Source organism: Dasypus novemcinctus, chromosome 24, assembly GCF_030445035.2.
Source record: "Dasypus novemcinctus isolate mDasNov1 chromosome 24, mDasNov1.1.hap2, whole genome shotgun sequence".
Lineage (NCBI taxonomy): Eukaryota > Metazoa > Chordata > Mammalia > Cingulata > Dasypodidae > Dasypus > Dasypus novemcinctus.
This window is the reverse complement of record NC_080696.1, coordinates 32,936,763-32,955,251: the sequence shown is the minus strand read 5'-3', so window position 1 is coordinate 32,955,251 and position 18,489 is coordinate 32,936,763. Positions and strand designations below refer to the sequence as shown.

The 18,489-nt window shown below is 47.6% G+C and overlaps 1 protein-coding gene across 7 annotated transcripts in view; it reads left to right on the top strand.

Moving 5' to 3' along the window:
* The first annotated feature begins 2,404 nt into the window (after positions 1-2,404).
* Positions 2,405-18,489, top strand: part of BCL2L1 (BCL2 like 1) — a 52,369-nt gene continuing 36,284 nt past the window's right edge. For 2 of the 7 annotated variants that reach the window (XR_011647307.1, XR_009183190.2), the window contains exons 1-3: positions 2,423-2,520; positions 4,005-4,683; positions 10,654-10,886. Coding sequence is in view for 3 of the 7 variants with exons in the window: in XM_058286855.2 (XP_058142838.1) it covers positions 4,117-4,683 (567 nt within the window). In the remaining 4 variants the exon portion in view is untranslated. Of the gene's footprint in view, positions 2,634-3,050; positions 3,728-4,004; positions 4,684-10,653; positions 10,887-18,489 lie in introns of those variants that run through there. The other 5 variants (XR_011647308.1, XM_058286854.2, XR_009183188.2 and 2 more) reach the window with 5 other exon arrangements.

Sequence of the window (18,489 nt, the reverse complement as noted above, 5' to 3'; positions counted from 1 at the left end):
AGCTGGCCCACACGCAGTGCTGATGCGTGCAAGGAGTGCCCTGCCACGCAGGGGTGTCCCCCGCATAGGGGAGCCCCACACGCAAAGAGTGCGCACCGTAAGGAGAGCCGCCCAGCGCAAAAGAAAGTTCAGCCTGTCCAGGAATGGCACTGCCCACTCTGAGAGTTGACACAAACAGATGACGCAACAAAAAGAAACACAGATTCCTGTGCGGCTGACAACAACAGAAGCAGACAAAGGAGAACACGCAGCAAAATGGACACAGAGAGCAGACAACGGGGGGTTGGGAGGAAGGGGAGAAAAATAAATAAATAAATAGATAGATTTTTTTTTAAAAAGTATAAAAAATAAAATCATCCGTAGTTCCACCCCAGCAATAACCACCTTTTTGCATTCTGGAATAATTCCTTCCACTATATTTGCATGTAATGTCCTTTTCTTCAAGGCTCTTGATAAACACTGCAACGTTCCTTTCCCAAAAGACCCTAACTATCTTTCCAAAACATAAATCTCTTCATATCCTCTCCTGGTTAAAAAAATCTGGCTGGCTCCTACAGTGCCTATTTACTGTACTGCACATGTGGATCTTTACTTACACTCAATTTCCTCTACCTTCCCAATTTATTCCAGGACATACCGCAGGCTCTCATGTCAGCCCACCATGCCTTTCCACAGGCAGCACCATCTGTGTGAAAATGCCCTTACTTCCTTTCTCTCCCAGACAAAGCTTTCTCCTCTCAAGAGCCAGCTCAACAGAGCCCAAGTCTCTGGGCAGAGTTGATCTGCCCTCTTCGGGAATTCCAAAGCACACTCTGACTTCAATTTATGTTTTAAAAACATAAATCAGACCATGTCCTGCCCCAGTTAAAAATCTTCCTATGGAAGAGAATAGGAAGCTCAGAAATTGACCTAAATACACGGGTACATTGTTTATGATAATGAAGGTGTTTCAAATGAGTGGGGAAAAGATGATGGGATTATACCTGTTGGGAAACTAAGGGGGTACCTATTTGGAAATAAAAGTTTGGATCCATACCTCTCACCTTAGGCCAAAGTGAATTTATGATGGAACAAAGATTTCAATGTAAAATATGAAACCATCTAAAAACTAGGAGAAAACATGGAGATTTATTTTTATGCTATTCAACTGGAGAAGGTCTTTTAAAGTATGGTATAGGCTCCTCAAACTACAAAGTAAAAGAATGATAAACTAAAATACATAAAAGGTTTTCCATGGCAATAAGCAATAAAACTGGAAAAATATTTACAATTCAAATGTAGGGGGGGAAAGATAAAAATTTCTAGTCAACGAGAAAAAGTTCAACTGAAAGACCAACTGAAAAAGGAGCAAATGATATGAATAGAGAATTCACCAAAACAAGACACCCTCCCTAACAAAAGACTAAAACGTATGAAAAATTAGTCACGTGCACTCAAAATAAAACAAATGAGAAATAAAGGTGCCTCTCAGTTTTTCACTTATCTGATTGGCAATGATCAAAAAGTTGGTAACATACTGTGTACATCCTCCCTCCTCAGAAGCTTCCAGTCACAATGCTTCTCTTTCAGCTTCTGGAACATGCCAAGATCTTCCTTCCTCAGGACATTTGCACATGTATTCCTTTTGGCTAGGCTGATGTTCTACTGGCTATGAATTGGCACTTTTTTGCCCTTCAAGTCTTGGGTTCAATGTCATACCCCCAAAGAGGTCATCCCTTGCCACCTTCATAAGTAATTGTTGGATAAATGCTTTTCTCTCTCTCTGGACGGGATAGGGCAGGGCTTAAGTCCTTGACACCCAGTCAAAAGGAGCATCTCTTTCTTGGCCTTCTTTATCTCGATACCCTGCTTTATTTTCTTTATAGCACTAGTCACTATTCCAAATTACCTTGTTCATTTTCTTGATTGTGTACTGTCTTTCTACACCTTTAGGATATAAATCTCCCAGGAAACAGGGACCAGTCTGTCTTGTTCCTAACTCTATTTTCAGCAACCACAACAATAAATATTCGTTGAATGAATTTATGCAGCATATACATTGGACCATACACTATTTTACGGACTTTACAAATAATGATTTTAATCCTCACAATAACCCAACCAGGGAGCTTGGTACTATTACTTATTTTACAGTTGAGGAATCTGAGGCACAGAGCAGCTGAGTAACTTGTCTAAGTGGCAGAAATGGAATTCCAGGGACAAGATTCTCAGTCACAATGGAACGCTTTTCGATATATAAATTAACAGATGGATGAAACTGACTGGCTTAATGAATGCCTAGAAAGGTGAGTGAATGAAAAATTTGGTTCTTTGGGTCTCTGGATTCCCCAGCTCTGCCGCAGGGAGGCGCTCTCCCCCAGGTCTTGACGCCAGGCCCTGAAGGCGCGCACTCCCTTTGCGTCTCGGGCTCGCGCGCGCTGCCGCGGCACCGGAAGTGACTGAGGTTGCAAGTTCCCCCGGTCTCTTCAAGGGAAACTGAGGCCGGCTCGTTCGGAAAAGACGGCGCGTGCAGTCAGCCAGGTAGGCCGGCCGGGGTCCGCGGTGCGGAACTCGGCCAAGAAGAGCCCTCGTGTCTGGAAACTACGGGGCTGGCTGAGGTTGATGTGGCCCCCCACGGTTCGCGGGGCTCGCAGGTGAGAGCGCCGCCTCCACTGTGCGTGACAGGCGCTGCGTCCAATGGGAGCTCTCGCCGTCCCGCTTCCGTGCCCATTGGGCTCGCTGATTGGCTATGCCGGGGCGGGCCGCCGGGGGCGAGACCCCTCCTCCCAGAGAGGTCTAGGGGGCGCCTTGAGGGAGGGCGGTTGCCTAGCAACGGGGCGGTGGCCGGGTGGGTACCCGGCCTAGCGCACAAGGCCGCAGCCCACCTACCCTGGGCTTCAGAGAGGTGCAGCCCCCGGTACCCCGAACCCTCCCGGGGGCGCCAGGAAGCCGCCTTGGGCCTGTCCCCAGGAAAACGTATTCTCGGCCTTGGGGGCCCTCGAGCGGGCCGCGACCCCTCTCCTGATCCTAGGAGAGGCCCGGCGCCTCACCCACATCTCGTCTTTGTGCAGGGCGCCGGCGGCCATTGTGTCCGGGCGGGGAATGGAGGACCAGGCAATCCCCCACCAACACGGCCAGGTCAAGGGCCGTTGGGAAATTCAAAGAAAACCAGCGGCATTTGTGGGGGGTCCCCGGCCTGCAGCCTCCGAGAAAGGCCCGGGGATGGCCTTTCCGAAGCCAGATCGCAGATCCGAAACAGTTTCCCCCTCCCTACGTCCCTCAACGAAACCCTGAGCCCCATTGAGAAGTCCCCTCAGGGTTTCGGAAGCCTCACCCTGGGCTGGTCCTTAAAAAAAAAAAAAAAAAAAAAAAAAACCCACACCAGCCACCTCCAGGAGAGTTCTCCTGGCTCCCAGTAGGAGGCGGAGAGCCAAGGGGCGTGCAAGAGCGAGGGGGCTGGGCTCCCGGGTGGCAGGAGGCCGCGGCTGCCGAGCGGCCGCCCTCGATCCGGGCGATGGAGGAGGAAGCAAGCGAGGGGACCGGTTCCTGAGCTTCGCAATTCCGGTGTCGCCTTCAGGGCTCCCAGCCTGCTGGGTCGCATGATCCCTTCGGCCGGAGCTGCTTTTTTTGCCAACCGCCGCGAGGCCGGCTGAGTTACCGGCATCCCGGCTGCCACCTCCTCTCCTGACCTGTGATACAAAGACCTTCTGGGGGCTGCACCTGCCTGCCGCCTGAGACAGACTTGAATGTAGGTGGTGGTGGAGGGCGGGGGCTGCCCACCAGGGTGATTTTCCGAGGAAGGCGTTTCGGAGAAAAGGGGGTGGCTGGGGAAAGAGGCCAGTGTGATGATTCAGAACCCACTGGTGTTTCCAAATTGACTTCATTGAAGTCTCTTGGAAGCTAGACCCAGACCTTCGTAAGAGCCACAAAGAAATCATTCCAATACCTGGTAAGGGGTATGAGATGTTGCAGGTTAGGTGTTATATATATTAATTTTAATTCTGAAGCTCTTTCTCTCCATTCAGAACCTTATCTTGGCTGTGGATCACAGAGGAGAACCACTAAGCAGAGACCAGACTCAGTGAGTGAGCAGGTGTTTTGGACAATGGACTGGTGGAGCCCATCCCTGTTATAAAAATGTCTCAGAGCAACCGGGAGCTGGTGGTTGACTTTCTCTCCTACAAGCTTTCCCAGAAAGGATACAGCTGGAGTCAGTTTAGTGATGATGTGGAGGAGAACAGGACTGAGGCCTCTGAAGGGACTGAATCAGAGATGGAGACTCCCAGTGCCATCAATGGCAACCCATCCTGGCACCTGGCGGATAGCCCTGCAGTGAATGGAGCTACTGGCCACAGCAGCAGCTTGGATGCCCGGGAAGTAATCCCCATGGCAGCAGTGAAGCAAGCACTGAGGGAGGCAGGTGATGAGTTTGAACTGCGGTATCGGCGGGCATTCAGCGACCTGACATCCCAGCTCCACATCACCCCAGAGACAGCATATCAGAGCTTTGAGCAGGTAGTGAACGAACTCTTCCGTGATGGGGTGAACTGGGGTCGCATTGTGGCCTTTTTCTCCTTCGGTGGGGCACTGTGTGTGGAAAGCGTAGACAAGGAGATGCAGGTATTGGTGAGTCGGATCACAAGTTGGATGGCCACTTACCTGAATGACCACCTGGAGCCTTGGATCCAGGAGAACGGCGGCTGGGTAAGGACCACGCCCCTTGTATGTCCCTTTTCCTTCACCTCTGGTCAGAAAGACCCCTATATTTCTCTCTTGTGCTGGGGGATTGTTGGAGACGTTGACTGTAGAGATGTGACAGACCTCATTTCATCTCCAGAGGTTAAGTGTTTGGAAATATAGGTAATTCGATTCTTGAAAGACAAGGCATCCTTCATTCTGGTCATCCTCATGACTCTACTCTTTGCAGTTTCTCAGTGAAGGAAAACAGCCTTTGTGTTCGTTTGACTCAAAACCTGAGAGTGGGAAGTTAGTTTAATATTCCCCTCACCCTGACAGAATGGTTCACTAATGCAAAGGGACAATGTGTATAATGTCTCAAGAAGCATCAGTGACCCACAGTCCCTCCATCCTTTCTCCCCAGGCCAGGCAATCCTATCCCGGGCTCCCTCCCCCAAGTCAAGTTCTCTATATTTTGGAGTTTGCATGCATAGTACTTCCCTCTTAGGACAGAGCATGGCTGGGCAGGAGATCCTCAGTTTGGATGGCTGAAGCGTCTGGTTTTAGGGCAGTGTTGACTGTGCCAGTCTGTTTGCGCTGCACCCTTTGCATTCATTTTCCCTAAAGTGTGTTAACTTTCTGCATGGTTGCCTGTTGCGGAGCTCTTGCTGTGTCACGCATTAGGCCTCCGGACTTTGCACATCACTGCCTGAGGGCGGTTGGGGAGCTCCAGCTGCTCTGCTTGTTGCTTTCCGGCTGGAGCCCTGGGGCCTCTTCACGGAACAGTGTTTGCTGGCAAAGCAGAACCCAGTCTGTGGGGCTCTGGGGCAATGAGATTCTCGGTGACAGGCTTCAGAAACAAACAGGCTTGTGTGAGTCCCAGCCCTGTCACTTAACTAGCTGTATGACCTCGGACAGGTCAATTACTTTCTTGGGCCTTTATTACTCCCACTAAAAATAATTTGGCAAGCCCTCCTTGCCTTCCAGAGTTTGTGAATCTTGGAGATAATGTAAGCACAATACCTAAAACCGGGTACTACCAAGTTTACTGTGGTAGGTATTGCTGGTCCCAGACACATTTTCTGGACTGAGGTATCACACCTTATCCCTTTCCCAGGGAGGGAGAATTCTCTAGCCTGTTACCTAGTCAGGATGAGATTGTGGTGAGAGCTTCTCTACCAGTGGTCACTGTAGGCATTTTTGTCCTTTTACAGAGAACTGAGTCCTGTTTACTTGCTTATCTGCCTGCCTAAGAGAGGTGCAGGTCTCCCATAAGCTCTGCTGCCCCCTCAGAATCCGCAGGAAATTGAGCTGGCTGTGGAAAATAAGTTATCTATTGAAGGAGTTGAGGTGGAAGGGGCGGTGCAACGTGAATTCAGGAATGTCAAGAATGCAATTGTCCATAGGCTGGGCCTAGGGTGTGGCAGGCACTTCTTTCTCCCACTGAGCAAGGGACCTCCAGAGAGTTTGCCCTGGAACTCCACCCCCTCTCTCATTTCCCATTTCTTTGCAACTTCATCAACTCTTCCCCTCCAACAGCTCTTCTAAAAGGCAAAGAGGTCAAGTCAGTAGAGGTCAGATGACTTGGGTGGGTGTAGGGGAATAGAGGTGGAGGGCACTTTTGAGCTGAAGCTGACCAGACTTGAAAGCCATTCAGTAAATGAACTCCCTGGGGGGATAAATGATTAAATAGTTCCTGTTGGTTTGTTGATGACCTCTCCTATTCCTTCCTGCTTTGATTCTCTTTGGGGGCAAATATTTGTTCAGCTGATTACAGGAGGGACCAGATTCCAGTGCTTCAGGCACACCCCCTGAGATATCTCCGAGTAGGGACTATTGCCGTTGGCCAGTGGTCCTAATACCAGATAACGTTGCCAGCTATAAACAACAGGCAGTCTGGGAGAGGTTCCTGGTCTGCCAGCCAGCTCTGCAGGGGGCTACCCTGACCAGAGAATTGCCAGCCTCCCAGCGTTGCGCATTAGAAAGAGGTCTTAAACCCAGCAGCTCTGCAAAAGTTTGTTACATCTCCACCAGGTTGAAATTCTTTTATCCATGTTTTTGTTCAAGAACTTTCAGATCCCGCTAGACAACATACCATGTCATTTCCTCTTGGTGAACAGGGGTAGAGGGTGGGGGTTAAGGGTAAGGGGGCTGGGAAGGTGAGTTGTGTGCAGAAGAGCCAATTATGTCAGAACCATTTCTGGGCACGCATTCTCCCTCTGAGGCCAGCAAGTAAAGAACATTTGACTCAGGATTCTTTGAGCTTGGGTAGAAGGTACCTGTCCACTTCCCTTTCAGGTACCATCCTGTTTTGAGCCAGCACAGACTGGCTTCCACAGGGGCATCCTGTAACCTTCCTGGAGGCTGCAGCTGGGGAGTCCTTGTATGGAGGACTTATGGGCCATTCCTCCCTGGGTTATGCTCTATTTAACATCCCTTCAGGAGAGGGGAAGGAAATTAGCCATTATTGAGTGTCTGTTACGTGTTTGGCAGCAGCTACCATTTAGTAGGCACTGTGCTAGGTGCTGACCATAAACCAGACATGATACCTTCTCTCATGGAGATAATTTGTTCCACATATTCCATACAATAACCTTCCAAGGTAGGTGGTTTTATTCTTGTATTACACATGAAGCTTGTAGTGCCTCAGTGGCTGGCCACAGATATCCTCAAGCAGGTCATTGTGTAATTGCCTGACTCCAAAGCCTAAACTCTTTCCATCCACATCATGTTGCCCAGGAAGTAATAAAGTGGCCCAGAGACACTTGCCCAGAAAGCCAGAGATGCTTGTTGACCAAACAGAACATGGCTGTGAAGGAGCTCACTAGGCTGCATTTTTTAGGTAGCTGCGGGCTGAATGGTGCCTTTCCCTGCGGTAGCAGATTCCCCAAAGCATGCCTGTAGCTTCAGATTCTGGCATTGGTAAAATTCAGACATTGCGAGTGGCAAGTGGGTAACAGAGTTTTGCCCAGTCAGAAGGGGCTTCTTGTTAATTTTTTCATTGTCAAAACCCTCTCAGGCCCTACCAATGGATGACAATGGTATATAAATGGGGAAAAACGTGGCCTGCCCCAGGCATCGCAGCTTAATTGTTGGGTGATGCTCCAAGGTCTGGAATTCCAGACTCACAGCTACACCATCGTCTGCCTGGAGTCACCTGGCCTGATGCTGAACCTGTTTTTCTGTCTCCTACCTGTAAAATGGAATAATAATAGCCAGCTGCCAGAGCAGGACTCTAGTAAAGATCTAGAACAAAAGCCCTTCCCCTTCCTTAATTGTAGGGTGGGAGCACCTCTTTTAATGAAAGGGCTATCTCCCTCTGGGAACTGAACTTTGCCTCCTGACGTTATTCTTGAAGAAACAAAGTCAGCCCCTGAAATGTACACCTAGAGTGGTTTGCAGGGTGATGATGTGAACTTCCCCAAAGGACAGAAGTGTTTCTGGGGCTTTCCAATGGGAATGGGGACAGTTAGGGAGGAAGGACCCAGGTACTCCAGACTCTCTGGGATAGCTGCCCCTAGGGAAACCCCTTACCTGATAGAAACATCCTTGTCGATAGCAGGGAACAGTGTGCATAGGGTAAACCCTAACTCGGCCTTTGACCGGCTACAGGGCTCTGTTTCTGCTCATTTCTCTAGGTTTTTTCTTCATCTTGTGGCTTCTTCAGCATGGATATAAAGCTTACTAAAGCACCTCAGCTCCCCTTGCAGATCTTAGTAGCTGTTGGCATTTTTGTGGTTTTCTCGGGGAAACCCCATTAGAAACCCCAAATATGGAAATTTTTAGTAATCTCATTCAGGTCCCAAAATGAGGTAGAAGTGTCTCAGGGACTCCCCCTCGGAACACCCAGTTCTTCTGGGTATACGTTTTAGGTTGCTCTTAAAACTGTCACCATCACAGGGTTTTCCAGACTTCTTAGGACTATTTCCCCAGTAGCCCCATGTAGCCATTCAGCTCTAGTTGAAAATTACCCAGGTATTTTTTTCAGGGGCCCTCAATGGAACCTGGAGGGTTTTCTTGACTTTGACTTGGGCAATCACCTGATTTGCTTGGGCTGCCTGAAGCAGCAATGATTAGCTGTCCCATCCTTCAGCAAGTATCTGTCCTGAGGCCAGTGGACTTGAATGTCCTACTCTGAACTAGCCTCCCCGGTTTTTCCAGCCCCCTCAGCCTTCTATCATGGGGCTTTCTTTCAGCAACTGTGGTTCTGTCTGGGTTTATCATGGGGAGATTTAGGGGTAATTCCTAGTGAGCTGCTCTTCTACAGAACATAATCTCCCACTACTTTAATTATCAGTGTCCCTGCCCCCACCCCCACCCTCCATACTAATTCCACAGGGCCTTCCCTATGGACTCCCTCTCATTTCTTTGAAGCAGCTGCTGCTCCTAGATCCTCTTCTCTTCCATCCCTCCAACCGATAGTCTGTCTTCCCCATTCCCAGTTGGCAGACCTGAGTCAGACGATCCCACTGGGTCTTTTTATTTAGTCCAGGGAAGAGAAGACCCGGGAGAATATATCACCATCTTCAAATATCTGAAAGAAGACCTTTTTTTTTTTCATTTATCCAACAGAACTTGGATAAATGAGAGGAAATTAAGAGCGGTAGAGTTTAGTGTAAAGAAGACATTTCTACAGAATTTACTATCTACCAAGTTTATGAGATTTCTATGGGTGGAGTCCTCAATATGTCTATACTTGTTTCCTCAGCCCTTGAGTAGAGCTATTGGGCATAGCATACCTAATGATCTTTACTATTAGGTTCTATGTTTCTGAAGAGACAGACACTTATTAAACCAAAATGACATATAGGGGTTGCCCTTTGCCTAATAATTCATTGAGTCATAAAATATTTATTGGGTGCCTACTTTGTGCCAGGCACTGTCCTAGGTACTGGGAATACAGCAGTAAACAAACCAAGTTTTTATCGTGTGGTGCTCACATTCTAGTGGGGAGAGACAGATAAATAAATACATATAATATGTATCAAGTGATGCTAAGTGCTTTGAAGAAAATAAAGCAGGTTGGAGCATAGGGCATGCCTGGTAAGGGAGGTAGGGCTGCAATTTTAAAAGAGTGACCAGAGAATTCATCACCAGAGGTGATATTTGAGCCAAGATATGAAGGAGAATAAAGTGGTGAATCATGTGGGTGCCTGCAGAAAGAGTATTTCAAGCAGGGAGAATGAACTGAGGAGAGAGCGTGCTTCTTGGTATGTTCAAAGAAAGCAAAGGGGTAAGGTTACTGGGTGTCAGATCACACAGGACCCCATAATGAGGCCTTTTTTTTTTTTTTTTAGATTTTATTTATTTCTCCCTACCCCCTCATTGTTTGCACTTGCTGTATCTGTTCATTGACTACTCATCTTCCTTTTAGGAGGCACCGGAAACCAAACTTGGGGCCTCTCATGTGAGAAGGAGGCGCCTAATCGCTTGAGCCACCTCTACTCCCTGCTTTGCTGTGTCTCTCATTATGTTTTCCTCCTTTTGTCTCTTATTGCATCATCTTGTTGCATCAGCTCGCTGCACCAGCCCATTGTTTCCGCTCACTGTCTTGCTCATCTTCTTTAGGAGGCATAGGGAACTGAACCTGGAATCTTCCATGTTTTAGGTGGGGGCTTAATTGCTTGAGCCACTTCTCCTTCCCTCATGATGAGGTCTTGCCTTTGATTGAGTGAGAGGGATGCCAAGAGAAAGTTTTATGCAGGGGTGATGTGGTCTGAATTCTCTAAGGGAGCAGCAGAGAGCCCACTGAGGAGGCTGGTGCATCCACCAGGTGGGAAAGGATAACGACCTGAACCATGAGGCAGAGGTGGAGATGATAGATTGGAGAATAAGGCCCCACTTTGCACATGGATTATTGATGGGTCCAGCCACCTAGAAAGCCACATTTTTAAGACACTTGGAGGTCACAGAATCAAGGCCGAAGAAGCTAGATATTCTTCAGGAATAATTCTCTTCAAATATGGTATTCTGATGAATGTTCCTCCTCCACTCTAGGAATATGTCTGTCTACATAACTGCAACTTGTCTGGGTTCAAGTCCCAGGTCTTCATGTCTGGCTCTGTGACCTTGGGCAAGCTCTTTGACCTCTCTGTGCCTTGGGACAAATATCTTCCTCACAGGGTTGTGGCGAACACCCTATGAAGTATGTCTGAGATGCAGAGAACCTGGCACCTGTTACTATCATAATTCCTATCATCTTTGCCACAGAACTCACATTGGAGACCCAGGTACAGAATCTTTGCATCCATTCTCCTTTTTCTAGATGCCTCGTGGTAGACTCCAGCAGCGTGTCTGTCATAGTCAAAGCACCACAGTGTTTGTGTGCCATAGTGGTATAGCACTGGACTTGGAGTCAAGATCCCAAATCTACTGTTGGTCTGCTCCTGACTTGCTGTCTCCACTTGACCAAGTCACATCATCCCTGGGCCCCCGTTTCCCCATTTGTAAGACAGAGGATTTGGAGTAGACAGTCTAGAATCTTGGTCTTCACTTGACTTTGGCTTCATGGCAGATTCCACCATTATGGCATATTTCACATTAGTTATGGTTTGGATGGCTTTTTCCTGTCGAATGATGTAGTACCTTAATTGCAAAAATTAACTGATTAATTTTTATTAATGTGAGATAGTTTATCACTGACCCCACTGTAATAACACTCCACATTTATGTAGTACTTTACAATTTACAAAGTCCTTTCATATCTACCTAGCCTTTTGATCCTCATAGCAGCCCACAAAGGGGTATCATATTAATTTCACAGAAGGGAAATCATGTGAGAAAGGTGAAGTGACTTGCCCACGGCCGCATCAGGAGGGAGAGGCAAAGGTTGGACTTTTCAAGTCTGGACCTAACCACTTACTTGCATTGAGACCTTGGGCGAGTCTTTTAATTTCTCTGTACCTGAGTTCTCTCATCTGTAACTGGCTATAATGATTGTGTCAGCAGAGTTGTTCCAAAGAATCAGTGTTTTATTCATATTTTAGGGCTCTCAGAATAGTGTCTCTTCCTAACAGTAGAAGCAGGGCTCCTTTAGTCACATCATTTGGCTTCCCATTTATTACATATTGATTATTGCAAGCAGTATTTTTACAGAAAGAACTGCCTTTGGGACCTTCTGCTACATGGTTTCATCTCTGATGAGACTCTTAGGCCAAGTCTGGAGCTTACAGCAAACTCCAAGCTACAGGGCTTTTTGGCAGACTCCAGAGCTCCCCTCGGAACTAGAGGTTTTTCTCTCGCTCTTCAGGAAATGCCATTGCAATGACTTCCATGGGCTGCTTCCTGTCCCAGCCCTGCAGCCGAATTCCTGCCGGCAAAAGTGTGGAAACTGGAAAGTAATGTCCCTAGAGCACCCACCCCCCCCAAAAAAAAAACTTTTTTTGTAACCCCCCCTCCCTTTCCTCTTGTCAGTTACTTTCTTTGCCCCCTCCCCCTTTCCCCTTCTCCCTCCAACTTGTGATCATCTCTTTAAGAGTTAGAAAATGCCTTTCCTCTTAGTTCTGTCAGGACCTTCTGCCCACACCATGCTTGGCTAAGGGGGGGAGGGTCAGTTGGAACTCCTGGGTTTTCTCCTTAATGCTATCGCTCAGCAGCAGTTTCAGTCATGGGCTCCCCCTAGAGGGGTGGTAAACATGTTACGTGCAAAGCCCTGTGTCATCCACTAACCCTGCGTTTCCCCGGGGCTCCCCATGTACCCCCTACACAGGACAGAGACTCCTAAGAGAGATCTTAGAGGTTTGGCACATACAAATCCTGCCTCTTGGAGACTGATGACAAGAGGGCTGAGTGAAGCAGAGGTTGCCACCCCTGCCCCCCAGTCACCTTCCAGGAGGAAGCTGGAAGGTTGAAAACCTTGTTGGACAGTCATCTGAGGAATGGGAGCTGGCCTGGGAGGGGATTGGAACACACTCAACTATGCCTCAGATCCTTTGTTCCGTTCTTGAAAGGGAAACATTCCCCTCCCTCCTCCGTGGCCACACACACGTGCCTTTGTTCCCCTGAGTCAGGCAGGCAGGGAACACAGTGTCCCTTCCAAGGAGCTTGACTTGCCTCCCCAGAGGCTAGCCCCCTGGTCAGCAGCCTGGGATTTTCTCTCATGTGTCCTTGTGTCCTTTTCATAGACTAGTCCTTTCTCTCAGAGGCTGAGAACATGCCTATAAACAGCTACCTGGGGACTTTCCTGAAATAATTCCATGGGATGCCCATGTCCCCAGATTAGGTAGTCCCTCCCTCTTATTCTATTTGGTGATTAATATTATTGTTAGCAAAATTATTAATAGCAGCTAACATTTATTGAGTGCTTACTCTGTGCCAGACATTGTTCAGAGTGCTTTACATGTATTAATTTATTCCATTTCTGTACCAACACTGAAGGTACTGTTACTATCGCCATTGTACAAATGAAGAAACAGATTCAGAGGGGTTAAGCAGCTTACCCAAGGTAGCACAGCAAGTAAGTGGCAGAGTCCAGGTGGGTAGCTTCCAAGCTTCCACTTTTAAACACACCATACCATCCCCCTCCCCACAGTGCACCAGTATCAATGATGTTGATATTTATCCAATGCTTGTTGTGTAACAGCCTTTTATCTATATCATCTATGTGTCACTGTCCCAAGTACCTTCCCCTTTTAGAACACTGAGACTTGGAAAAGTTCATAGTGAGCAGGAGGCAGAGTCAGGATTTGAACCCAGGTCTGTCTTACTCCAAAGCCTGTGCTTTTAACTTCTCTCTCTATTCTTTCTGAAAAATGCTACAAGGTAGGTCTTTTTATATTCATTTTATGATTGAAAAACTGAAGCTCAGAAAAAAGTGAAATGCCTAGGGCCTCTCAGGCTAGTACCAGCAAGAGCTGGGATTCAAACTCAGTCTGTTTGCCTTCAAAACACTATACTTTACCTCATTAGTAGTCTGTAGCTTAACAGTAATTCCTTTTATGTGTATGATGACATTTCTGATTTACCAAACTCCTTTATATCCATCACCTCACAGTGAGGTGTATGAGATGAATATATGTTCAGTCCAATTTCCAGGGAGGAAACTAAGGCATGGTGGCTTGCTCCACACTGAATGGTTTCTGACATAGTGTTATTGGGTACAGCCTGCCTCCCTAAGGCTGGATTCATTGTTGGTAACTATACTCAGAATTTTGTTTCATTTGTTAAATGAGCAAATACAGTATGGATGTATGGTGCTGGGGATACTATGGACACTGTGATGAGTGAGGCAGGGTCCTACCCCTGAAGACTGAAGTCTTGTTTCATGCCCCACACCTTGCGCCTTACTGGTATCAAACCTCTGACATCTGCATCAGGTTGTGTGCATCATCCCTCCATCCCCTTAGCTCCTGGAAACACCAGTAGAGGTTCATTGTAGTTAGTGCATACAGATCACCTTGCAACACTCCTTAACAAAACTCTGGACTCCGATTTGAAACGTAGTTCGACTCTTTGCTGCCTGCATAACACTAGGTAAATCAGCTTCAATTATTCTCATCCATGAACTTTAGAGAATAATAGCAACCTATCTAAGTAAACAAGGTTTAAATGGGAAAACAAAATTCAAAAGTATTTTATTAGTAATAATAACAGATACTATGTGTTGAGTGCTTGCTCTGTGCCAGGCACTGTGTTTAGGCCCTTGACATAATCATCTCACTTGTTCCTCACAACTACTCTACTCTGAAGATGGAGGAGCCAAGGCTCAGAGAGGCTCTGTAATGTATCCACAGAAGCACAACTTGTAAGAGGCAGAGCTGGATCTTGCCCTCAGGTGTGTTTGGCACCAAGACCTACCTTTGAACCACTGTTACATCAATTTTGCAGGCTAGCCTGTTTTTTTTTACCCTAAGTGCCTAGCACAGGGCTCAGGGTTGGATAAGGGCTTAATCAGGGTCTGTTCAATAAACAAAGGGGTTATTATTTTTAGGTGCAGGTCAGGCTACAAAAAACACATCTCTGCTCCTAAGGGGGGGGGGACTTATTTGAAGCAATAGGAATAGACCCAAAACACTTGGTTAATGGCTTGAAGCAAACTCTGCCAAATCTGTGATGTAGACCCCAGAAGTGGAAGAGGTCAGACCATTTAGCTTTATCCCACAGGTGCCTTGGGCCTTTGCCAAACATGCCTACCTCCATCATCAGCTGCCCAATTGATTACTCAGCCCAGAGGCCTCCACCTGATATCAGCCTGCACCTTTTCCTTGGCCATCTTCATTTTCCACCTAGCCCTCTTCTGCACCAACTGCCAAAGGGGTCAGGAAGTGGCGAAGTCACTGGGGGCCAGAATAATCATAGCTTTTTCAGTAGTGTGCCTTTGCACAATTCATCTCATCTATAAAAATATATTAATGGTCTTTCCTCATACACTTGCTGTGTTTCCTTTGTCTGGATCACTTTTCCCCTAGATCTGATCAGGGCTGTCTCCTTATCATTCAAAACTCAATTCACATGTCACCTCCCCAGAGGCCACCTATGTTTACATATTTACTGTCTGTGTCCTCCAATAAAATGTAAGCCCCCAGAGTATAAGGGCTTTCTTCTTTCAAACCAGCCTCTAGCAGAATGCTTGGCACATATAGAGACACTCAGCAGAGATCTGTTCAACGAATGAATGACAGATTGTGAGACCACCCAGCACAGTGCCTGACATACAGTATGCTCAGTCAATGTTAGGCATTATTATTAGCTATAAGGAAGGCGTGGACCATGAAGGTTTTAGATAGGTGAAAAGAATGTGGCAAGAACAGGCTGAGAGTGTGGGAATCACCCAGGCAGATCTGGAAGGTGAAATGTGTATGAAGCATTTGGGAGACTGAGAGAGCAGAGTGGACAGGAGAAGAGGGTCTGGGTTGATGATAAAGCTGGTCAGGGAAAGGGATTGGGTAGCTGATAGTGAACGCTTTGGGGCAGAGGGGTGGGGTGGCTGATGGAGTGGGCCCAATGGGTAGATGCCCAGAGCACCTGTGAGATGTAGCCAGGTCTCCAGTAACCCATGGGAAAGAGAATCTCTTACTGACTGGGGCAGTCAGAGTTGCAAGGTGATAAAAGCACCTATAACCTGTGGATCAGGTCGGCTGTCCTGGCTGTTAGTTCTGAGCTTGGGGCCAGGTGCAGATTCAGTGGCTTGATTGAAGCCCTTTGGAAACTCAGGTCTCACTGGGGTAAATATTACCTCTCTCCTGGCATCTGAGGCCACAATGCCAGGAATGTACCCTGGGCAGGCCCAAAGGGGCCCAGTTTTCTTGCTGCTCTGGTGGAGCAAGAAACACCCCCTCAGGAGAGGCTACTCCTTCCCTATACCACAGCTCCCATTCTGAAGGGCTCAGGTGGCAATAAGGTATCTCCTGCCCAAGAGGCCCCATGGTTCTGGCCCATGGAAGGCAGGGGCAGGGCAGTGGGAGCCGTTGACAGCTGGGCTCCAGCTGGGGGGAGGGGTCAGTCTGGAAGCAGGTGCAGATTTCAGAGAGGGCGGGGCCTGAAGGGAAGTAGGGATCCTGGGAGGCTGTAAAATTTCCCTCCCCACCCCCCATCCCCAGCCACAGCTGGCTTCTTTAGGAACCCGAAGACCTAGTTACAGTGCTTAGAAATTGTTAGCTTAGCTTTGCAGTTCAGAGCTGTGCCAGTCTCTCCTGTGTGAGACTTCTCAGGCCCAGAGTGTACCCTGGCATTCCCCAGAGGGGATTCCATGTGAAGGCTGCGCACCATGTCACATGTACAGGCCTCTTGCCCAAGGGGGGAAAGAACCAGTCAGGCTTCTTCCCTTCCTCTCTTGTGTGTCCCCTCCTGTCCCAGGGAGAAAAGACTCCCCCCACCTCACTCTGCACTTTCTCACTCTCTCTCTAGGGATTGGGGGATGGCAAATGGAGGTCACAAACTTCTCCCCTTGAGGTTCCGATAGAAAGGAGAGACTCCTGTTACTCTGGGGATAACTTGAGCATACCTAACCATTCCCTCCCTACTGCCTCATCTCAATGTGATGTTAAGACCTGACTGAAGGGAGTGTGGGAGGATCTGTTGGGGGTCTCTGGGGGTCCCAGCCCTACCTGGCAGCAGCCACTCCTGAAATTCCTGGTGTCTGCTTACCTGCCTCTCCATTGCCTCCCTGGGAGAAATTCCATCACTTTGTTAAAAGTCAGGTACAAAATTTGACAAACCAATGCCGAATCCCACTTGCTAAATAGTTATCCCCAGTTTCCTCATCTATGAAAAGGGGATAATAATATATAGTGCCTTTTTTGAAGGTTCTCGTGAGCATGAAAATAACTGATAAGATACATGGAGCACTTAGCATGGAGCCTGGCATATAGTAATTACTCAGTATGATAGCTACTTTTATTACTACTGTTATCAGATTGCATTCACATGAGATCAAGTTGCTGTGATCTCCAGTGAAACTGCTCTCCAAGAGTAGATGTTGGGCTTACAGAATATGTAGATGTCCTTTGGACCAAGGGCTTAGAGATTTTAACGTTTGAAGCTGGAGACCTTGACTCAAAATCTTGTCCCCCACTTCCCCCCATAAAGCCCCAAGTCATGCCTTGCACACAGTAGGGTTTGTCCAGCGTTGCCAACTTAGGCATTTTCTTCAGTCTTTGCCAAGTGCCTCCAAGAAGACAGAAACCTCCTTGTCAGTCTTATTCACTGCTGTATCCTTAGATCCTGCTAGAACCTGGCACATAGAATGTGCTTAGTAATTATTTGTTGATTGAATCGAGTATGTAAGGTGCTCAGGAGTGTGCCTAGACCACTGCAGGTACTTGATATATGTTTGAAGGATCAACCAAGGCTTCATGGGGGCTCTGGGGTTTCTCTAAGATAGCCCCACTCCTTGTTTGCTTGCATGGACATAAGGCTCTTGCCCAAGCACTGCCTGTTGCCTCATCTGTTGGGTAGAGATAACACCCCCCTTGTCTCTCTCATGGGCTAATAGGGAGGCCCAAGGAGATGATAGATGAAAAAGCACTTTGAGAGCTATAAATGTGTGGTCTTGTTGCTGCTTCTTGACTGAGGTCACAGCCACAGCTATGTCATTCATTCATTCGTTTATTCACCGACTAACATTTTTTGTGGAACTGAGATCCTAGCTCTATTACTTCTGGCTTCATGAACTTTGACAAGTTTCTTTATGTCTGTAAAATGGAAATGTACTCATATCACAGGTTTGTTGGGAGAAAGACTAATAAGTGAGGGGCTCTGAGCTTACAAGGGTGGAAACAATGTCTGATTTATTATTATCACTGACTACTGACCCTAGCACCTGGTGACTGAGTTGTAGTGACTGAGTTAGTAAATGGATAAATGGCTTATGTAAAGTGCCCCTGCATAGTACCTGGTACAATAGTAAAAGCTCACCAAATGGTGGACCTTTCCCTTTCCTCTCACTGTGAGGTTTGGTCATTCATTGCTTCACTCATTGGATACCTCTGCAGTCAAATTACAGGCAATGCCAGTCCTCTGAGTGTGACTCAGATGGGAAATAGAAATGAGTATTAACCTCTAATCTCAGGATGACCTTACCTGCCTGGGCTGGACTGCTAAGTGGGAGCTCTGACCCAGCCAGGATCAGTGCACAAGGGGCCTCACCCCATGCTCACCTTGATTCAGAAAAAGAGCAACTGCCCTTTGTTCTATCCACTCCCTCTCTACTACCCAGCAAGAAGAATTTCCCTTTGCTCACAACACCCACATTCAAAAGGAACCTTAAGGCCTACCAAAAGCAGAGACATTTCCAAGGAGTCATTCAGAAATGGCTCTTTGGAGCAGGTCCAGGGAGGGAGCCCAAATCTAAGGCTTAGGGTCTCCTGGGACCCAGGCAAGCAACAGGTGCAGGCA